General features: G+C 43.9%; 1 protein-coding gene across 1 annotated transcript in view; it reads left to right on the top strand.

Annotated features, from left to right (window-relative positions):
- Nucleotides 1-21,699, top strand: part of LOC149367986 (uncharacterized) — a 38,162-nt gene that overhangs the window by 4,184 nt on the left and 12,279 nt on the right. The window contains exons 2-7 of the mRNA XM_089575480.1: nucleotides 3,293-3,297; nucleotides 3,563-3,733; nucleotides 13,124-13,149; nucleotides 16,441-16,590; nucleotides 17,958-17,974; nucleotides 19,533-19,606. Of these exons, the coding sequence (XP_089431606.1) occupies nucleotides 3,293-3,297; nucleotides 3,563-3,733; nucleotides 13,124-13,149; nucleotides 16,441-16,590; nucleotides 17,958-17,974; nucleotides 19,533-19,606 (443 nt within the window). The remainder of the gene's footprint in view (nucleotides 1-3,292; nucleotides 3,298-3,562; nucleotides 3,734-13,123; nucleotides 13,150-16,440; nucleotides 16,591-17,957; nucleotides 17,975-19,532; nucleotides 19,607-21,699) is intronic.

Below are 21,699 nucleotides of genomic sequence, written 5' to 3'. Positions count from 1 at the left end.
GGTGACGTGGAATGCGTCCTCTGTGACGACTGGGATTTGGTTTCCGGGTCGTACCCGTACACCCAAGACTCGTCACTAGTAATTACGGCGTCCGTAAAGTCAAGGTATTTTTTGTGGAATCCAGCATCTCCTGTGAGACTTCAACACGAAGCTGCTTTTGCTCCACCGTGAGCAGCTTCGGCACGAATTTCGCCGCATCTCTCTCCATGGTCAAATCTTCGGTGATAATGGAATGTGCAGAAAAATTGCTGATGTCCACCTCTTCCGCAATTTCTCCGATAGTCACACAACAGTCCCGCATCACCACAGCGTTCACTTCGGCAATTACCTGGTAATTTCGGCATGTTGATGGCCGACCGGAGCGTGGCTCTCTCTCCACGGATGTGCGGCCGTCTTTAAACCAGTTGCACCACTGCTTAATCTGTGTGCTGCTCATAGCATCATCAGCGAAAGCCGCCTGAACATTTCGAATGGTTTCCACTTGGCTATCGCCAAGTCTCTGGCCAAATTTGAGGTACCAGCGCTGCTCCTCTCGCGCCGCCATTTTCATTGCAACAAAAAACCGACGAGAGCACTGCGCACTGCCTCACTCAAACGCTGCTTCCCAGCGAATGACGCTATCGGCAGGCGGGAAAAAATTCGTGCATGCGCACGAGGGTTCAAGGTCGGCTGCTGTAAGCGCGCTTGTTTCATATCCATCAGGTGCTCGCAAAAAAAATAAAGTCGGATACTTTTCTAACAGTCCTCGTACACGGATAACGAATGCAAGGCAGCAGATTCCCGCGCATTGGTTGACACGTGAGTTCTCTGTGCGTGTGCGTGCGTGTGCGTGCGTGTGCGTGTGCGTGCGTGTGCGTGCGTGTGTGCGTGTGCGTGTGCGTGCGTGCGTGCGTGTGTGCGTGCGTGTGTGTGTGCGTGCGTGCGTGTGCGTGTGTGTGTGTGTGTGTGTGTGTGTGTGTGTGTGTGTGTGTGTGTGTGTGTGTGTGTGTGTGTGTGTTCCACACCTGTGCCTGTGTTTGTAGTGCTTGTTTTTTGGTTGGTTTATGGGGTTTAACGTCCCAAAGCGACTAAGGCTATGAGAGACGCCGTAGTGGAGGGCTCCGGAAATTTCGACCACCTGGGGTTCTTTAACGTGCACTGACATCGCACAGCACACGGGAATGTTATTCACAATGAGCTGTTGATCACTGCCTTCAAAGCAGAATACGAAACCTCATCTTCCAAGTATTCATGAGTCTCTCCATGGCGGATGAAGTGCAGTGCTGCCTGCTTTCCTGATATGCAAAATTTAAAATCTATCACCTGTGTAGCAGAAGGAAATTTTAAAATTCAACCTGAAATGAGATATGGACGTCTGGAGCTATATATTGGGTGCTTGCTTGTGTCCGTGACGCGAAGCGGTTGATTTCTGCAGATATATTTCGATGTGGCTAACTGCCCCCGTGACCTAAAACGGCGGAGATGTCAAAACCCTACATCAAGGCTACGTAACGGCACCCTATTATCTCCACTTGGCTAGCGCCGCGTTGCAGCAACAATGAATTCACACATCTGAAATGATCCCATATTTGAAGTGAAATGTGAAATGTGGCTGGCACTTAAAAAATTGAGGAGTCGCTGACCCAATTAATAGAGAGTACCCACATCTGCGTGTTCTACACATAGAGAAACATACTTAAGTATGTTTCTCTATGTTCTACGGGCGAAGTTATAACCTCGACACCGATCTTCAAACTTTAACCGGCTGGCAAAACAGTGAGTTTTTGCCTCCACCACTCTTTCAAACGAACCGTAGTGCTCCTCAGACCCCGAAGCACTTGAGCAAAGAATGGGCCAGTGCTTCTATCTCCGGCGCAAGTTTCGGTGTCCACCGTTGCCACCGGCACCGGGCGCCAGTCATTGCTCCGGAGAAGCACAGCAACCAAGCCAGCGCGCCTTCACGCATGATACCCGTGCCCTCATCCTAAAGGAAACTGTGGGCTACCGAGCACCACGACAGGCGCACAAATTCCTTCTCCAAAGCGAAAGCTTCACTGGCCTACAAGGAGACAAGGTCACAGGGAGGCCACATTAGACGTTGAGCGGAGGAGTGGTGGGGCTTGTCTGTCACGTGACTAACCACGTGGTTCTCCGCCCCTGCGCCGACCATCGGCCAGCTGTGGTCACGTGACTAGCCACATGAAAAGCGAAAAACACAACTGAAAGTTTTCTGCCGTCACAACAGATTTACCTGCATTTTTTGGTACCTGACAACAGAAATTCTTGTAGTTCAACAGGATTCTCTGTAGTAATCAGCATTCACCTGTCGCGACGACAGGGCAAGTTTTGTCGCAACAACAGGCAGCGTCGCGCTACTACAGAAAAATCTGTCGTAACGAGTGGGCGACAGAAATTAATGTCGTATTTCGGGACCTGCTCTGTCGTTTTCTTCGACTGCACCCCCCCCCCCCCCCCTCCCTCCACAACTGCATTAGTCCGGTGACATCCGGACGGCCGCCGATCACACGGACTGCGCGTTTTATCACCTCAACTCCACGAGAATGACCACTAGCCATTTGTTTGCGCTCTCTTTCTAGTGTCGACAATGCACACCAAACAGAGTAGCCACAAAGACACCCTGCACGATAATCGAGGGTTAAGTCTTGATTTATACATATATTCTTATCCAGAGGAGCTGAGTAACAATGCAGACTGCATAACAAAACTGGATTAAAATGTGAGAAGAAAGTCCTTTAATGCATATCTCAATTAAATCCTTCTATGATTCAGCTATAGTTTGTCCCGAGATCTTTTAAGAAAATTCGCAAGTTAATGGTGCATTCTTCTGATATGTAGCAAAATCTTTCTTTTAAAATGTTTCCATCGTTCGCATGGAACAATTAATCTACCATAGAAAACCAACGAGGAACTCCTTTGACGATAGCAACAACGTGAAAGGAAAAAAAAACGTAAGACTGCCGTAGAATGATGAGTGGCTAAATCAACTGTTACAGTGAAATCTTACATTACAAGAAAAAAGTACGGCCATAAAAGGTCTCCGGCTCAAATATAATTTTGTCCAAACCTGTAGTGTATGACTACAGATTTCATGACAAGAAGTGGAAGAAAGTCTGGCGAGAAATGCTTTTAATGCATTTCTCAATTAAATCCTTCTATGATTCCAATCGCTGCAGTGGCTCAAGGTTTACGGCTCTCGGCTGCTGACCCGAAAGATGCGGGTTCGATCCCGGCCGCGGCGGTCTAATTTAGATGGATGCGAAATTCTAGAGGCCCGTGAACTGTGCGATGTCAGAGAACGTTAAAGAACCCCAGGTGGTCGAAATTTCCGGAGCCCTTCAGCACGGCATCGCTCATAGCCTGAGTCGCTTTGGGACGTTAAACCCCATAAATCAACCTTCTATGATTCCAGCTACAGTTTGTCCTTAGATCTTCAAAGAAAATGTGTTCTAACCGTATCTGTTCGACACTGCGCCCCTCAGGCTGTTTTTCTCAGTATCCTCCCAAACCGTTTATTGAGTACGTAGGCTTGACCTTCCCGTTCTTGTTTGTACTCACGAACTAGAGTGTTGGTACCCCAATCAAGAAAAGGCGAAGTGTGGCACGTGGCAGCTCGGCGAGGATACGTGTCCTGGAGTGCCGTTTATACAGTGCAAGCCTGGATATTGTATGTGCCACTGCAAAGTCGGCTTCTATCGGCGATGGGACTTCCAGTGCGTGAAGGAGAGAGAATGCTGTGAGTATAAGAAAACATGAGTGCCATTAAGGCTATACATGAAACGTTGTTTTAAGGCGAAAGCCTTTAATGGCTCATGCTCGCGGTTGCGTCCGTCTGTGCGCTGAAATCGTGCCAACTGTGGCCTTTCCTCCGCGCAGCGGCGCAACCTCCTCCCCTCCTTAGCAACCGGCGCGCCGGTGGGGGGCGCACCTGTGCATAGCAACCGTGACGTCACACAGTAGCGGTAGAACGAGCGTGCACGCGTGGGCGGTGGCAGCTACAACGCCGCTCCTTCGCCAGACGTCTCGTTGCAGTCGAGGGAGTGGGACGCATGGCTCGAAGCGGCCCAATGATGTAGTGGGTTGACCTCAAGGCTTTCGCCACGCACGCTTTAGAATTTCCAAAGTGTTCTAAGGCGGAAGCCTTTAATGCCTCATCGTTGTAAGCAAGAGTTCTCGGCAGAAATGTCACGCTTTTCAATTGGTCGAAATGGTCGTGACGCCACATGCGCGAATTTCAAACGGGGTCAATTGTACTTTGACTAGTAACCATGCAACCAATTAAAGCGATCGTATAGTGATGCTCCAGGTAAGTGGGACTGAGTTCATTTAATTGCTTAATTAATCAATCAGGCTAATTAACCTTTCTAGATAGACGCGATAAATAAATAAAACCGAGTAGGAAATCGGTCGAGTTGCGATATCGAAGCAGGGTCTCCAGAGTGCGAGACAAACACGCTAACCACTCCCTCATGCCAGCTCGATGGTTTGGAATGAACAAACGCGCGTCTAGTGAATACGGTGTCTTCGTTCACTCCCATCTTCCTCCCTTCCCTGACGGAAACATAGAAAAAAGCACTAAACAAAATTAAAAAAGAAACAGAATGAAAAAATAAGAAAAATAAAAAAGACAAAGTTAAAAAAAAGGAAAGAGAAATTAAAAACACAAAAAATGCAAACCAGTGCGCAAGGAAAGGCTTTCAACTTCCAGCTCTTTACAGAGCGGAAGTACTCCCTGAATTTTTTTGGTAATTTAATGTTGAAGTGGTGTAGACTACGAGGTGCATTCGAGCGTTTGAAACTGCGCTAGATAAGAATAGTGGCTATTAGGATGCGGCACGTTAGAAAGTGGCTGCACAGTGGCGCCGTTCGTATCGTGGTTGCGAGTTATCGGGAGAGATACGGGCTGCTTTATGAAGAGCATATCGCCCCGTTTGCTTGCTGTAAGCCTCGGCGCCGTTTGCAATTAGAAAGCATTTCTTGGCTCATCCATGGCGTTCGTCCAACTGAGACAGAGCCATAGCTAATCCAACGCTAGCCACGTAACAATCCATACGTTGGCTAAACTGGCTACACAGTCCTTTCCTTGCAAAAAAAACTTAAAGGCCCTTTTTAGAAGAGAAGAAAAAGTTATAAAAAGGTATTAAGCAACAAAAATAATATATATATATATATTGTAGGGGTGCGTTTATTAGGCGTCCTCAAGAGACCGAACCGCCGTGCAGGATCTGGCAGCGTAGACGGGCGTAGCCAGCACCAAGAGAGCGGGGCAACTTCGTCGTCGTCAGGCGCAGCGTAGCGTCGGCGCACAACTGCGTCGTCGTCAGGCGCAGCGCAGTGTCGGCGCATGGCGGTAGCGGAACCTGTCACAGTTGGCACACTACAATATATATATATATATATATATATATATATATATAAAGAAAGAAAGAAAGAAAAGAAAGAATTTATTTAGCATAAAACATGAAATACAAACAGACAATTTCAGGGACCCAACAAAATTTGTTTAAGCGTCCCGACCACTATAAGCTATTACATATGACGTAGACGACAGCAACAAATAACGCAACTATATGACAATAAGCATGTTACAGCAGTAGGCACTGGATACTAGTGACAATATCAAATAAACATGTGATAATTAGAAAAGAAAAACACAAAATACAGCACTAAAGAATGTAGACTAGGTTGAATTTAGTAGAAAATGTTTTAATTGTTTCTGAAAGGCATGAAGTGTAGGTGAAATTTGAACGTTATATTCAAGACTATTCCACAGATAAGAACCCGTAAATTGCAACGTTTGTCGACCATAATTTGTATGTATTGTAGGAAGTAAGAGCCGATGTCTTGTAGTAGACGTGTTCGTGCGTAGTGAGTGACGAAGACATACTGTAGTTAAATTGAGTGTGTTGTGAATTATCTGATAAATTAAGGAAGCGGTATTATAAGTTACTAGGTCATATACATTTAGGATACCAAGAACGGCAAATAATTCATCCGGATGAGTATGCTGAATGTTTTGCGCGACAATTCGAAGAGCTCTTTTTTGAAAAGCATATAAGGGGGCGATGTGAGATGAATACGTGCATCCCAAACAGACACACAGTAATTAATATGTGAATAGACAAAGGCGTAATAAAGGTTAACAAGCACATCAACGGGGAAAAAATTTCGGCATTTGGAAAGTGCATGCAGGCCGTATGAGGCTTTTTTAATTACTGAACGGATGTGTAAATCAAACTTGAGATAACTATCTATCACAATACCCAAAAATTTTGTGTTGGTAGCATGCTGAATAGGCCCGTTATTGTAAATTACATCTGTATGCTGAGACACAATTCTTCTGCCAGAGTGAAAAAGGATAAAAACGGTTTTATTAGGATTAAGGTTGACTGCATTCGCCATGCACCATTTATGTACATTTTGTAATTCTTTATTTACTTTTATAATCAGGGCACTTTTATCGCGATCTGATAATACTAGAGTCGTATCATCGGCATATAATACAGTTTGGGCATAAGTTAATTGGGAAGGCAAGTCATTGATATAAAGCAAAAAAAACAAAGGTCCCAACACGGAGCCTTGGGGAACCCCGATATTAATCACCTTTGCAGTCGACTGTGAATTTCCGAAGAAAACAACTTGATGGCGGTCCTTTAGGTAACTTTCAATGAGTGTTAGGAGTGTGTCGTTGACGCCGTAACCAATTAACTTTTCTTTAAGAATGCTGTGGTTTAGAGAATCAAAGGCTTTGGCGAAGTCGATAAATATGCCTGCTGCTAGGGAACCCGAATCAATAAACTTCCTAACTATGTCAACAATGGTCGAAACGGCAGTTGTTGTGGAATATCCTTTCCTGAACCCAAATTGGTAGGGTGACAGAATACTGTGTTTTTCTAGGTAGCTGTTAATTCTTGCTGCTAACAGTTTTTCAGCGACCTTGCTGAAAAACGGTAATATTGATATCGGCCTGTAATTCTGGATGTTATCTTTTTCTTTTGACTTGTATAATGGAAGAACTTTTGCTACTTTCATTTTTGCCGGAAAAACGCCTGTCGAGAAAATTAAATTGACAATATGGGCTAGCACTGGAGATATTATTTCTATCACCAGTTTAGCACTTTGGGCTGAAATGTTATCAATGCCACAAGAAGCATTACGCATGCCGGTTATTGCTGATTTTACCTCATCACCATCTGTAGGAAAAAGATAAAATGAGCCAGTTGGTCGGACGAGGCATGTGGCACAGGGTTCGGTTGGATTTATATTTTCTATCGACGAAAAGTAATCGCTAAAAGCTGCACAGATATCCTCTGGTGACGTATGTGTTGTGCCATTATATGCTACTTTATCAGGCAATTGTTGCTTTCTTTCTCTGCCAAGGTATTTGTTCACGATACTCCAGTTTTAGAGCGCAGCTCTTTGGCGTCCGTTCCTGGGTTTCGCGTCGTCGTCGGCGTTGTCGTCGGCCTCGTAACCAGCTCCGCCCCCAGCGCTAGCAGCGACCGACTGATACCGCTGGATGCCGCTGACGCCGCTAGAGAGTCAAGATAACGTGACTGCATAGAACACCGTCGCCGCCAAGCAGAAAGAGGAGGAAAGGGTCCCCCCCCCCTGTTCTTGTGTGCCGGATAGGGTGCTCTTCAGTTGCCGACGCGCCGGTTATTTCACGTAGGCCCCGGCACGTCGACGAATACGTGACCACCTTCCCACGGCTAGACCTGGTTCTTAGCGCTGCGGAAGCGAGGGTATCATATTGTTTGTGTCGGCATCGGCGGCGTTGTCCCTGAAACCAACTCCGCAGCTGGGGTTGACTCACTATCGAAAAGGTGAAACAGCTTATTTGCTGCGCTCAAATTTCGCATTAGGAAGTAACGTAATCGTCGGTAGTTTTTTCTTTGAATCCTTTCCATTAAAACGTATATATATATATATATATATATATATATATATATATATATATATATATATACATATATTGAAAGGGGGTTCGCGTACTAGTGAACTCGGCGATACAGTTCACCAAAAAGCTGAGCGGACGGCAGCAAACTCACAGTCGGTCTAGACAGCCAGAGAGCTGGAGCCGCGCGCCGGCACACTTCGTCGTCAACTTCTTCGTCTGCCATCGAGGCAACCTGAGGCGTGTTCATAATAGTTCAGGCGCGTTCATTGTAATTCACTACAATATATATATATAGCGAAGTATACGCTTCGTTAAAGGAAACATATTTATTCGATTCGACGTTTCGATCGGAAGACCGATCTTCTTCAGGAGTGATTTTACTTTGTTAATGCATCCCCTTTTATAGGGTTGGGTACCGAACAGGTAAGTGGGAAACACAAAGCACATAGCAGAAAAATACACATAAAAAATTATCAGAGGCAGTGCGACTCACACGAAAAAAAAAGTGTGACGAACCAGAAGACAATACAAAGTCCAGATGCGGCCTCTGCTTTGTTAAGCACCACAGGCTTGCTTATTGATAGGCGTGTATAGCTCGGAAGTGTTCGACAGGTGCGTGGCCGTGCACCAACTTTCGTAGAAAAATGTGGGAACTTTTTACTTCTCCTGGCCGCATTCTTTTTTTTTCTTTTTAATTTTACTATGTAACCTTACATTTTTTGCATTCCTTCCGATACTTCCGCTCAACCAGGCGTGGGTGCATTATCGCTGGGTGCGAAGAAAAAGCACTGCTTCAAAGGTTTTCTTTTTGCTATTTCACTTTTTTTTCCGAGGTTTTTACTCTGCTCTCTCTGTTGAAGGGACAGAATTTTTCTTTCCTGCCCTCGCGGCCAGGAGAAGTAAAAAGTTCCCACATTTTTCTACGAAAGTTGCTGCACGCGTCCACGCACCTGTCGAGCACCTCCGAGCTGGACACGCGTGTCAATAAGCAAGCCTGTGGTGCTTAACAAAGCAGAGGCCGCATCTGGGCGTTGTATTTTCTTCCTGTTCCCCGCACTCTCTTTTTTTTTCGTGTGAGTCGCACTGCCTCTAATAATTTTTATGTGTATTTTTCTGCTGTGTGCTTTGTGTTTCCCACTTACCTGTTCTATACCCACCCCTACAAAAGGGGATGCATTAACAAAGTAAAAGCACTCCTGAAGAAGATCGGTCTTCTGATCGAAGCGTCGAGTCGAATAAGTATGTTTCCTTTAACGAAGCATATACTTCGCTATATATTCTTGTAAGCAGTCAAGTACTTCATGCTTTCGCAACCTATATATATATATATATATATATATATATATATATATATATATATATATATATATATATATATATATATATATATATATTTCGTATACCCTCATTCGCCGAAGCATTGTAGAGGGGAGTGGGTTACAAAATGCAACAACAGAACATGAAAGCAGCAGGTATAGAGTATAAAATACAAAATAAATCATATAGCGTGAATGGCTAAAAAGCGAGAAAGTGAATATAACTGCACTAGAAAAGTAAATCGTAAAGCAACACCAGACATGAATAACAATAACAAGAAAAACAGCAGAAAGGAAAAAATGGCATTAATAAACTCTTAGGTGACATCACAAAAATGATTGAACAATGATTGCCTGATATGGATGCGATCTCTGCGGGAAGGTGATTCCAGTCCTTAGATGTGTTTGGCAAGAATGAATAATAAAAAGTGTTAGTGCGGCAATTAGGAAGAGTAACCTTGTTGTGATGGTCGACACGTGAGGAGCGGTAGCTAGGCGACATGATGAATTCACTATGGAGAGACTCATGGCAGGAAATTTTATGACATAAGCAAATGCGAAAAATTTTACGGCGCGAAGACAGACACGGCCAACCGACATTAGACACCATTAACGTTATGCTGGCTGTTCGGTTATAGTTAGAAAATACAAATCGAATACCATTATTCTGCATCATTTCAACAGCATGAGATAAAGTGTTTTGATTAGAATCCCAGATGGAGGCAGCATATTCGAGTTTGAGTCGAATAAGGGTTTCATAATGAAGAAGCTTTAATGAAGTAGGTTCTTTACTGAAAATACGTCTTAAGTATCCTAAGGTGCGGGTGGCGTTGCTAATAATAAGGTTAGTGTGAGCTTTCCACTTTAATGTAGAAGAAATGGTTAGGACAAGGTATTTATATGAAGGCATGGACTCAAGTTGAGTGTTGTTAAGTGTGTACACTGAGGTATATTCACCTTGTCGAGAGACACGCATTATTTTACATTTGTTAATGTTTATTTCCATGCGCCATTTTGTGCACCAATGAGCAATGTTACTTAAATAAGACTGAAGAATTAGTATGTCATCATCATTACGAACTTCGCGATAAATGACAAAGTCGTCAGCGTATAAGTGCATGCAAGAGACGCAGCTTGGCCAGTCGTTAATGTATATTAGAAATAAAAGTGGCCCTAAAACGGAGCCTTAGGGCACGCCTGATGTTACATCGGTTAAGGAAGAATTACAATTGTTAATACAGACGCACTGGGAGCGACTGATCAGAAGGTGTTCAAGTCAGTTTAGTACAGCAGGATCAAGATTCAGTGCAGACAGTTTAGTCATTAAGAGCTTATGATGTACTTTATCAAAGGCTTTGCAAAAGTCCAGAAATATGCAGTCTGCCTGGGAATTCCGATCAAGTATGCTGTGTAATGAATGCGTAAAATGAAGGAGCCGAGTTTCGCATGAGAAGGAAGGGCGAAAGCCATGTTGAACACATGTAAAAAAGGAATTGGAGTGCGAAAAACGATAGATATGGGAATATAATGTGTGCTCCAAAAAATGTTTACGGAATACTGGTCAGTGATATGGGTAGATAATTTAACGGGGATGATTTGCTAACTGATTTATGAAGAGGAACCACCTTCCCGATTTTCCAGTCAATCGTCAAAATCCCTTGGTCGCGCGACTGCTTGAATTGTTTAGCAAGAAATACAGACGAGTACATTTTGGTTTGTTTCAAGAACTTTGAACTGATGCCGTCACTGCCACAGGAGGAGGAAATTTTTAATGAATCAAATAGTTTTACAATTCCCGCAGGATCAACGACACTGGGAGCCATTGGAGGAAAATTATGTTGTAAAGTAGTTTCAAGCATACATCCAGTTGATAAGGAAATGTTCTTGGAACACACAGACACACGCACACGCACGCACGCACGCACACACGCACACACGCACGCGCGCACACACACACACACACACACACACACGCACACGCACACGCACGCGCGCACGCGCGCACACACACACACACACACACACGCACACACACACACACACACACACACACACACACACACACACACACACACACACACACACACACGAGGGCCTCGATTCTGGCAGCCTTGATGCCATAGGAAGCATAAGAGGGTTCTCACGCTGCTTCCACCCTCTCCGTTCGATGACGTTCTACGTCACACCTGCGGTAACTCAGAACGTTCTACGTCCGCCGCTTATGAACGTGGGTGGCGCTGATGAACGCTCTCAAGGTTAGGTTACTTGTAAACATAAATACCCCCGAAAGCAGAAGATTTGACAGCCGCCGCCGTAGCTCAGAGGTAGAGCACCGGACGCGTAATTCGGAGGTCGTGGGTTCGGATCCCTCCGGCCCATGTGGTTGTTTTTTCTTCTGCTTTTCTAATCAATTAGGTTTAAGCGATAACATATTCAGCAATATTCTAAATTTATCAACACCACCAAATAAATAAATAAATTAAAAAACAAAAATCCCCTGTGCCCCTTGGTTTGTGTGGCTGCTGGCTTGTGTCATATTTATAACGAGCCCCTCATCCCAATTCCCTTGTTTGCTTAATTGCTTAGCGAGGGCCTCGGTTCTGGCAGTCTTGACGCCATAGGAAGCATAAGAGGATTCTCACGCAGCTTCCACCCTCTCCGTTCGATGACGTTCGACGTCACACCTGCGGTAACTCAGGACGTTCTACGTCCGCCGCTTATGAACGTAGGTGGCGCTGATGAACACTTTCAAGGTCAGGTTACTTGTAAACATAAATACCCCCGAAAGCGGAAGATTTGACAGCCGCCGCCGTAGCGCAGAGGTAGAGCACCGGACGCGTAATTCGGAGGTCGTGGGTTCGGATCCCTCCGGCGGCATGTGGTTGTGTTTTCTTCTGCTTTTCTAATCAATTAGGTTTAAGCGATAACATATTCAGCAATATTATAAATTTATCAACACCACAAAATAAAAAAATTAATTAAAAAAATCCCCTGTGCCCCTTGGTTTCTGTGGCTGTTGGCTTCTGTCATATTTATAACGAGCCCCTCATCCCCCTTCCCATATATATATATATATATATATATATATATATATATATATATATATATATATATATATATATGTGTGTGTGTGTGTGTGTGTGTGTGTGTGTTGCAAAAAGAATTAAAATAAGAATAAAACAAAAACGAAATCCAAAAAAGTTGGAGGCAGAAAGGGAGGACAGGGAAGGGCTTTTGGATTCCCGCTCTTAACCAGACAAGTGTAATCCTGTAATTTTTTATAACTACAAGCACACTGGAGTGTGCGGTGGCTCGGGTCTGCGTTACAGAATAACTAAAATCACGCAGCAAAAAGCGGCAGAGTAGAAGTCTTCGATTTCGTGAAGCAGGGATATCGCGAGCTCTAAATATAGATTTCGCCCGGGGAAACTGTAGAAGGTTTAGGAAACGAGGGCTGCGACACCCAGTGCAAAAATGGCACTTTGTCTAGGAGATTATACGGATGGGCGAGCAGAGTGCGCTTTCAAGTTGGGGATTCGTTAATCGTAACGTATTTTACAACAAGCCGATGAGAATTCTTGAGTTTTGAAACCTCCCTCTATTGATCGCCTTGTTAAAGTTGCTTTAACTAAAAAAAGAAAGAAACTTTAGCCAGCAGCCCTTCCTTCTCTCTACCATATATCAAATATAGACGTAACCTTTGCCTTTAACATCCAGAAGTGAAAAGAAGACACCCGTAGTTGCAAGACAGTATCATGTTATAGCATTGAATGCTGAAACGCTGTTAACTTATGCACAAACAGGGTAGATATGAGAGTAAATTGATTAAAAAGCCGTGCACAAAGTGTTTATCTGTTCCTTTTATTCGCCTTTTTTCAATCACTGATGCTGGTATCAAATACACACGAAGATCCGAGGCAGCTGAGACCAGAACAGGTGAGCACTGCATTCTGCGCATTTTGCAGATGTTGTTCTCCTAAGAATCTCCTCGTCACTTTTCTAAACTCAAGCCTACATTGACTAAACTTGGCTGGGTTCGGCGTTTGACTTTTCGGCGTTTTAAGGCTTACTTTGTCATTTTTTTATTTTTTCATGCGCCTACCAATTACCTTGTCAAAGCAATATTTGACTGATTGCTATTCGAACTCTGCAGACGTGCGATGTGCAAATACGCAAATTCGCGGTAAAATACCCGGGGAAAATTGTTTCTGTTCTGCGAGCTTTCTCTTCGAGTGCTGACGAAGAATTGTACTTTTTATCAAAAATATGTTGTTGATTTCGCGTTGTTTCAATGTGGCCCGTTACAGTCTAACCCGGATATATCGAAATCGAAGACAAGAAAACAGTTCGATTAAAGGAGAATTCCATGTACACAAAATAGAAAAAAATATAACCGCTCGCTGTCGTTACGAACGGAAGTTTACTTATTGGGGCATCCAAGAACCGCAAAGTTATGCAGGCAACATGAAGGCAGACTTTATTTCGTAAAAAAAAATATGACGTTTTAGTTCCTTCTTTTCTGGGGAATAGCGCTGAAAATGCTGGTCTCGATTTTATTGAGACTGTTCATGTGCGAGAGCCCCGAACCTTCCCTCTCCCAATGTACTTGAGAACTATTGTGATACATTCCAGCAGCTAAAAAGACAGGGACGAAGGTAGACGAGACAGGACGAACGCCGGACTTCAACTGAGGTTTATTTCACAAACAGCGATAATATACAAAAGGGGGCGCAAGGAAAAGTAATCCGTGACAAGATTAACCCATAATCAAAAAAAAAAGCAGAAGGCTCCTTTGCCATGCCACTCAAAAGAGCCGAGAAATTTTTGAAGCGTTTAGTATTTTCAATGATAAAGAAAACTGCGTCAGCAGCCCTTCTGTGGCGCTACACAAAAAAGAAATAGATTACCTGAAGGCAAACGGGTGGATTCAGCCAGGTAGGCGATAAATAGTAGGTGCGCCGATGTGGAAAACATGAGTGGCATGGCAAAGGAGCCTTCTGCTTTTTTTTTTTGATTATGGGTTAATCTTGTCACGGATTACTTTTCCTTGCGCCCCCTTTTGTATATTGTCGCTGTTTGTGAAATAAACCTCAGTTGAAGTCCGGCGTTCGTCCTGTCTCGTCTACCTTCGTCCCTGTCTTTTTAGCCGCTGGAATGTATCACAATAGTACTACCAACCAACTAGCCCAACTTTCTACGCTTAATGAAGTACTTGAGAAAGCAACTATATTTTTCCGCGGTCCAGTCTGGCGTGCAGCACTGCCTGTTGATATGGGGAGCGGGTACAAAAACAAGCATGGAAAAATTTTGCATTTTACAACAAAAAAGTTCTTCGTTTCATTTACAATTTATCTAGATATGATTCAGTTTCAGCATACTTTAAAAAAGTCAAATATTAAGTATTACAGTCCTCTACAGCCAACGACTATCCGAATTTATATTCGGACAACTCAGAACTGATTCTACAGCGATTCCATATTGCATTTCTTAACCCAGATCCTCACTACGTTTTCAGAACCGTGAATTTTCTGAAACTTCGAATAATGGCCGGGTATGAAATACAGTTCATTAACTGGCAAATCATTAACCTTCTGAACTGCTACCCTGACATACTTTATCTTCTAGAACAATCATCCTCCTTGTCAACCTTCAGGAAAAAGTGTGAGTTGTACTTTTTGAAACATATGTGATTATTTTGCACAATTCCCATGGACTGTGTTCTGGGTCGCCGCGGTAGCTCACTGGTTATGGCGCTCGGCTGCTGACCCGAAAGTTGCCGCGGGTGCGACCCCGGCCGTGGCGGCCTAACTTCGATGGAGGCGAAATTCCAGAAGCCCGTGTACTGTGCGATGTCAGTGCACGTTAAAGAACCCTAGGTGGTCGAAATTTCCGGAGCCCTTCATTACGGCGTCTCTCATAGCCCGAGTCACTTTGGGACGTTAAACCCGCATAAACCACACCAAACCACTGTGTTCTCGGACCCAATATTTTTGGTAACTGCCCCTTGCTGTTTACTGCGACGTCTGGGTATTACTTTGCGCACATGAATGAAAGATTGTTGTTTAGATACTATACGGGGTCTGTTCTGAAAGTAGTAGGACTCATTTTTTAAAATAATATTTATTCCTGCACAAAGGATTAGAATTTTTTTAAGTAACACCCTTCCGCACCTACACGATGCTGCCAATGAGTTTTCCAGTTTTCGTACTCCTCCAGGAACGCCTGGACCGGAATGTTGTTTAGCTTCCTCGTCACGACAAGTTGAACCGCCTCTGCCGATCCGTGATGTTTTCCCTTGAGCGTCGGTTTTATTCTCGGGAATAGAAAAAAGTCTGGCGGGACCAAGTCGGGGCTGTAGGGCGGCTGAGGCAGCGTTGCCGCCTTTTGCTGGGCAAGAAATCGGGTTCTCATTACATGATGAAGAAGATCCCCGCAGATCGCTTTCCGGTTGGCCTTTTGCTTGCTCCTCTGACAACACTCCCGGCACCAATTTCGGGCACACTTTCCTCATGGCTACGTTTTCGGTAACGATCTCAAAAACTTGGGTTTGAGGAATGCTGAAGTCATCAGCAATCATTCTGATACTTATCCTACGATCACTCTTCAGTAAATGTTTCACTCGCTACACATTTTCGTTGGTCTTGCTGGTCGAAGGGCGTCCGGAGCGGTCGTCATCTTCCACTCTTTCCTTACCTTCTCGGAACAGCTTGTGCCACTCAAAACACACCTAATCAACCCATGGCAGCGTCACCGTAGGCCTCCTTGATCATGTCGCGAGTCTCCTGGCCCGTTTTACGAAGATTTATGCAAAATTTGATCGCGTATTGCTGATCCAGAAAACGCTCCACGATTTTCCTTGACGAGACGTTTCGACAGGGGTTCACGGTACAAGCTACGTGCTCTCTTCGACGGCGGAGAGCCGACTGCCGATTTTCTCCAGAATTCCGAATATCTCCTTTGAAGATCCTGCACGCGCAGACCGCCTCTCGTCGGCCCGTTCGCCCAGGAAAAAACCAGTCCTACTGCTTTCAGAACAGACCCTGTATTCCATACGCTCGTCAGAGATTTCCGGGTTAAAGAGGCGCTGATTCAAGAAAGATTGGTAGGTCATCGCGAAAGCATTTCATTAGCCTACTTCCTAACGTGGTCTGCATTTGTGAATCCGTCTCCTAAATCAAAAACAGTATTTCTTTCTCAAAATTAAAAATTCTTGCGCTTTCCTTGCAGTGGTTTAAAAGCACCGATGACATTTACCAAAAATTTATGTCGGGCTATATGACCACCAAACTTTATCCGTTCAGCTGCTTCAAATCTAAGTATAAACGTGAAAGTGGCAATACCTACTACCGAAGTGTGCAGTTCTTAATGTTACATCAGGTGAGTACCATCTAAGGTTTTCACCCAACTAGACCACTCTTTCAAAACAAGACTTGAAAATCTGCACTACTATAACGAAAGTTCTGAACATAATACAGTTTTTGAAAAGTTTCTCTTGCTGCATTCAACACCGCTAAAGTGAAATTTTTGCTGTTATTCACAGGGCGTCAAAAGGAACTCAGGCAGACTGCTAATGCGGCAGCGTCTGACGCTGCAGTGCATGACAGTGCATGACGCTGGTAGCCAATTATGCGGCAGTGCATGACGCTGGTAGCCAATTATGCGTTGCCGGGTATTCTTCCTGACAGGCTTGCGTGTTCGCGACATTTTCGTTTTTCATAACTGAGAACGCCTAGAGGTATGAGAACAACGGCAAAATCACCTCTTGGAGAGCCTTCCTCAGTTACTAGAAACGCCATAAATGACCTCATTCATAGGCCAGAAACGTCTTTAGGAAACAATTTATCATTTCTAGACGGCTTTTATTGTGTACAATTCTGAACGAAAAAAAAAAGGTATATATTGTCGCGTAGTGATACGCCAGCCCAGGGTTCAGGAAGACAGCGAAGAGGACTTCTAAAAGAAGCGACCTGCGCCTACAAAGAACTGAGTGACATGGCGGCGGCGTAGCAGAAAGTGTGCTCGGCCGTCATCGAGCAGAATGCCCACCAATCATGGCTGCGCTCAGTTTAAAGCTGCCAAGGAACCATCAAGATGAGGCGACAATACAACTACAGCAGTCTGGAACAAAGTGGAAGCAGTTGCGCGTTGCTCATATCATTCGAGATAAATTTGGTTCAATACTGCACCACAAGAACACGATAAAGCCTGCGACTCTGAGCGGAAACAAACAGTACAAAGATTTTTGGGAATCATCATCATTAGCAGCCTGACTACACCTACTGCTGGGCAAAGGCCTCTCTCTCATGTCTCTCCACTTAACACTGTCATTTGCCAGTTGAAGCCACCGTATCCCCGCAAACTTCTTAATCTCATCCGCCCACCTAACTTTCTGTCGCCCCTTGCTATGCTTTCTTTCTCTTGGAATCTACTCTGTTACCGTTAAGGACCAGCGGTTATCTTGCCTTCGCATTACATGCCCTGCCCAAGCCCACTTCTTCCTCTTTAATTCGACAAGGATGTCACCTCACCCTCTCTGTCCTCTCCCGGTTTCTTAACGTTATAATTATCATTTTATTTCCATAGCTCGCTGCGTTGTCTTTAGCTTAAGCTCAACCCTTTTTGTTAGCCTCCACGTTTCTGCCCCATAGGTGACTGCCAGTATGGCAATATTTGCTTTTAAAGATTGCTTCAGTCCTTGACAGATACGCAGTGCTAACTATAAATGCGTATTTTTTTTTTTCCAGGGAAAGAAGTTAACCAGGTACGCACTATGAATGGAGGTCCAATTCTATTTACTTTAAACCCTTTCTCCGTTGGTATGAAGACAAGAGAGAAGTGCTTGGCAAAAACGAGGGCTCATTATTTAAAACTCCTGACGTACGGTGAGATAAGCCTTAAAAATCATTAATCATATGAGGAAACCATTTCAACAGGGCCCCAATATAGCCCTAAGGCATTGCGTTCATTGCATGGTGCTCCTCTGTTTCGAACTGTTCAGCTCCCACTTTAAAACCTTCGCAAAAACTTCCACAGCACATTCTACTCTCTCGCCGCTTTAGCATAGCAAGCATATTCGCTGGGCGCATAGGCTCTAAACTCAATCAGCAAGGAGAAAAACTGTATTTGGTTAGAACTATACATTTAAACTAAGACTTCTTTTTGAAGAAAAATTACCTTCAAGCGCCTCTACTTTCGATAGAAAGCACATTTTATACAAGGATTAAACATAACCCTAATGCTTATTTCGTGGGGCTGTTATGAGCGCCGTTATGAGCGTCAAAGCGTGCCTGATTAAACTGTTCATACTGCAAATAGCACCGGTCTCTCAAAATGAGCGCTAAACCATAGACCCGCCTGAACCTGTATGGAGCCGGTATAAACCTGCGTACCGCGAGTCGGACGGAAAACATCGTCTGTTACTGTGAAATCCTGTTTACCTTAAGACAAAGCTTTCAGGTATGCGCTGTCCATTGGCTGCCGAAGACGAACGCAAACCTCTTTCTGGAAGAAGTCTGCGGGCGGTGTCTATCACCTCTCAGAACGAGTCGACGTGAGGCGGTGGAAAGAAAAAAGTGCTTGAGTTTATACCAGACTCCCAGAATGCAACGTTAAACCCCCGTAAGTGACCCTCAGGGCCTCAGTAGGCATGAAGGAAACCGAACACATTTTGCGTGCAAAGAGTAGAGGAGAAGGTAACCGTTTAATACACTCCGCCATTAAAAGTGAGAAAGTTCCTTCCTCTCCTTCTAATTGTCGGAAAATTGGCTCGCATAGTTCGCTTCCTTCCGCTATGATTAAACGCTCTTAACCAGCGGCCGCGTCTGCGCCGTCGAGACTCTCTCGTACTTTCCACCATGCTTTCCACCATGCTTTCCACCATGCATTGCAAGTTTGGCATCCTGTTCCCTCGATTCCGAGCTGCAGTTCATGCAATGTTGTAATCGACATTCACTGATGCATATATTTAATCGGATTGTGGTTAGCAAGACAAGTATTCTGTCTTTATTGAAATATTTAAAAATATATTTTCCATATTTTCTGCGCGTCCTTGCATGACCCTTCACTTAAAAACAAAAGGGTCGCTGCCGAGCTTCTCAGTGGTTATGGCTCCGTACTGCTTATTCGTAGCTGTGAATTATACTGTTCCTTTCCACGTCCAACTGCATACATCCTTACTGACGGTACATCCAAATAAGATGAAAATGAAAGGAATTAGTCATAATGAGGCTCATCGTGTCAATTTAGAACTTTACAACGAGATATTCTGCTGGCAGGAACATGCTTGAGAGGCGTACAGTGCGTGTAAAATTATTTTGCAGATCGTACGATCTTGAGATCAAACTGAGTTACTCGGAGAAGAGAGATAAAGCATACATTGACATAAAGGCTGAAGGTAAGTATTTTCTACTTCTTGTTGAAATGATTTGCTATACGCTGATGGCAAACGAAAATGCAGCCGTGAGTTTACTGGTTGGATACGGTGGCCTCATTTTCTGCCCTCGTCCTTCGTAACGGCAGGCCATGACATATGCCGGAACACACTACCGAAGCAGCACAATTAATTGGCCCAATATTGGAAACGTATTGGCAAAATGCAGTCCAGCAAAGGCCCCGAGTGAAACAATGCATTTTCGTTATTGGGCTGATTTCATGTGCTGCTTGGGTACGTAAAGCGCAAAGAAGGTTCGCTGGGCCAGTACTCCGAACATTTGGGCAGACCGACGAAACGCATACCATTAGAAAGGAGTTGATCGATGCTTGAGCGATATGCGTTGATTTTTTATGACACGATGGATGGATGAAGAGTTTTATAGCGAAAGCACTACTGCGCTAGGTTTTGAGCCTTCAGCGTCGTCCCGGCGGACCACGTTTGACCTTTAGCTTGACCTCGTTTGACCTTTAGCTTGACCTCTGTTGTGACGTCACGCCAGACGGAGAGAAAACTGGGGCCCAACTCAGCTCGTCGCTGCTGTCCCGGCGGATCCACGCCGCAGCTGCCGCGAATTAAAAAAAAACAACAAAGCAAAAATAAAAAATAAAGAAAAATAGAAGAAAAAACGAAAAAAAAATAAATATAACGAAAGAGAGCATGGTGGCAATTGCCACCACCCCGTTTCAAAGGGGGCGCTCCTATCTATCCATCCATCCATCCAGCCGTTATCCGGAACCTCGGCCGCCGGCTTTCACCGCGTAGCTCGGAGCTTCTAGATAATCATCCGTTATTTTATTTTATTTTTTTAATTTCTTATTTACAGATACTGCAATCCACAAGGGATTTTAGCAGGGTGGGAATAAAACGCAAACGTAATCAAATGCAACAAAACAGGCAAAGCACACTGCCAGGTACAACAAGAAACGCCATAAAAGTCGCCATTTTAACACAATGCACTAACCAGCAAAACATGAACAATCAAAATTTTTTTTTTTGGTGGGGGGGTTGTCAGCAGAGACTGGCAGCAACGAAAGAAAGGGAGGGTTGAGTTACTGCAGTATTATTTAAGTTATTCCAGTCAGTTGCAGTCCTGGGAAAAAAAAGAATATTTAAAACAAATATTTCTTACTTGGAATGGTGTCATAATTAGTTAATTGATGCCTCTGCCTGGTGGCATATCCGGAAGAAAATGTAATTATATCAGAGATGTTAACGTTGCAATGTCTATTTACAATCTGATAGATAAACTTTAGTCGGGAAACTCGATTACGCTGGGTTAGTGCAGGTAAGTTGGCTTGTCTTAAAAGTTCTGTGACTGACGTACGGGAGAACTTATTATAGATAAAGCGAACCGCCTTTTTCTGCACTCGTTCAAGCTTTTTAATGTTAGTTTGTGTGAAAGGGTCCCAGATAATTGCGGCGTAATCGAGTACTGGAAGTATAATTGTGTTATATGCTAGTAAACGGACATTGATTGTAGACAGTTTTAAAGCTCTTCTGAGAAAAAACAATTTACGAGAAGCATTAGCGGTTCCTTTATCGATGTGCAGATTCCATTTGATGTTAGTTATCCAGAGACCAAGGTATTTGTATTCTGTTACTTCAGAAAGAAAGATATTGTTAGCTGAGTAATTGAAATTGAGCTTATTCTTTTTGTGAGTAATACACATGTAGATAGTTTTCTCAAAATTTACCGACATCAGCCACTCGTCACACCAAGCAACAACTTTCTGGAGAGCATCATTTAACAACACTTGATCCGAGGGACTTTCTATTGCCGAGTACAGTACACAGTCGTCTGCATATAATCTTATTTTTACAGGGACATCTTTTACTACATGATTGATATAAAGGAGAAAAAGAAGAGGGCCAAGTACCGAGCCCTGGGGAACGCCAGATCCAACGGAAAGCTTTTCTGAGTCTTGATTTTTGAAATTAACGAATTGATTACGTGCCGTAAGGTAATCCGATATCCAATTAATGAGCTAAGGATTTTTTAGAATTTTGTTTAGTTTATGCAGTAGTTTATAATGAGATACTTTGTCGAAAGCTTT

Source organism: Amblyomma mixtum, chromosome 1 (genome assembly GCF_055824585.1).
Source record: "Amblyomma mixtum isolate Tamu chromosome 1, ASM5582458v1, whole genome shotgun sequence".
Classification (NCBI taxonomy): domain Eukaryota; kingdom Metazoa; phylum Arthropoda; class Arachnida; order Ixodida; family Ixodidae; genus Amblyomma; species Amblyomma mixtum.
This window is presented reverse-complemented; position numbering and strand designations above follow the sequence as displayed.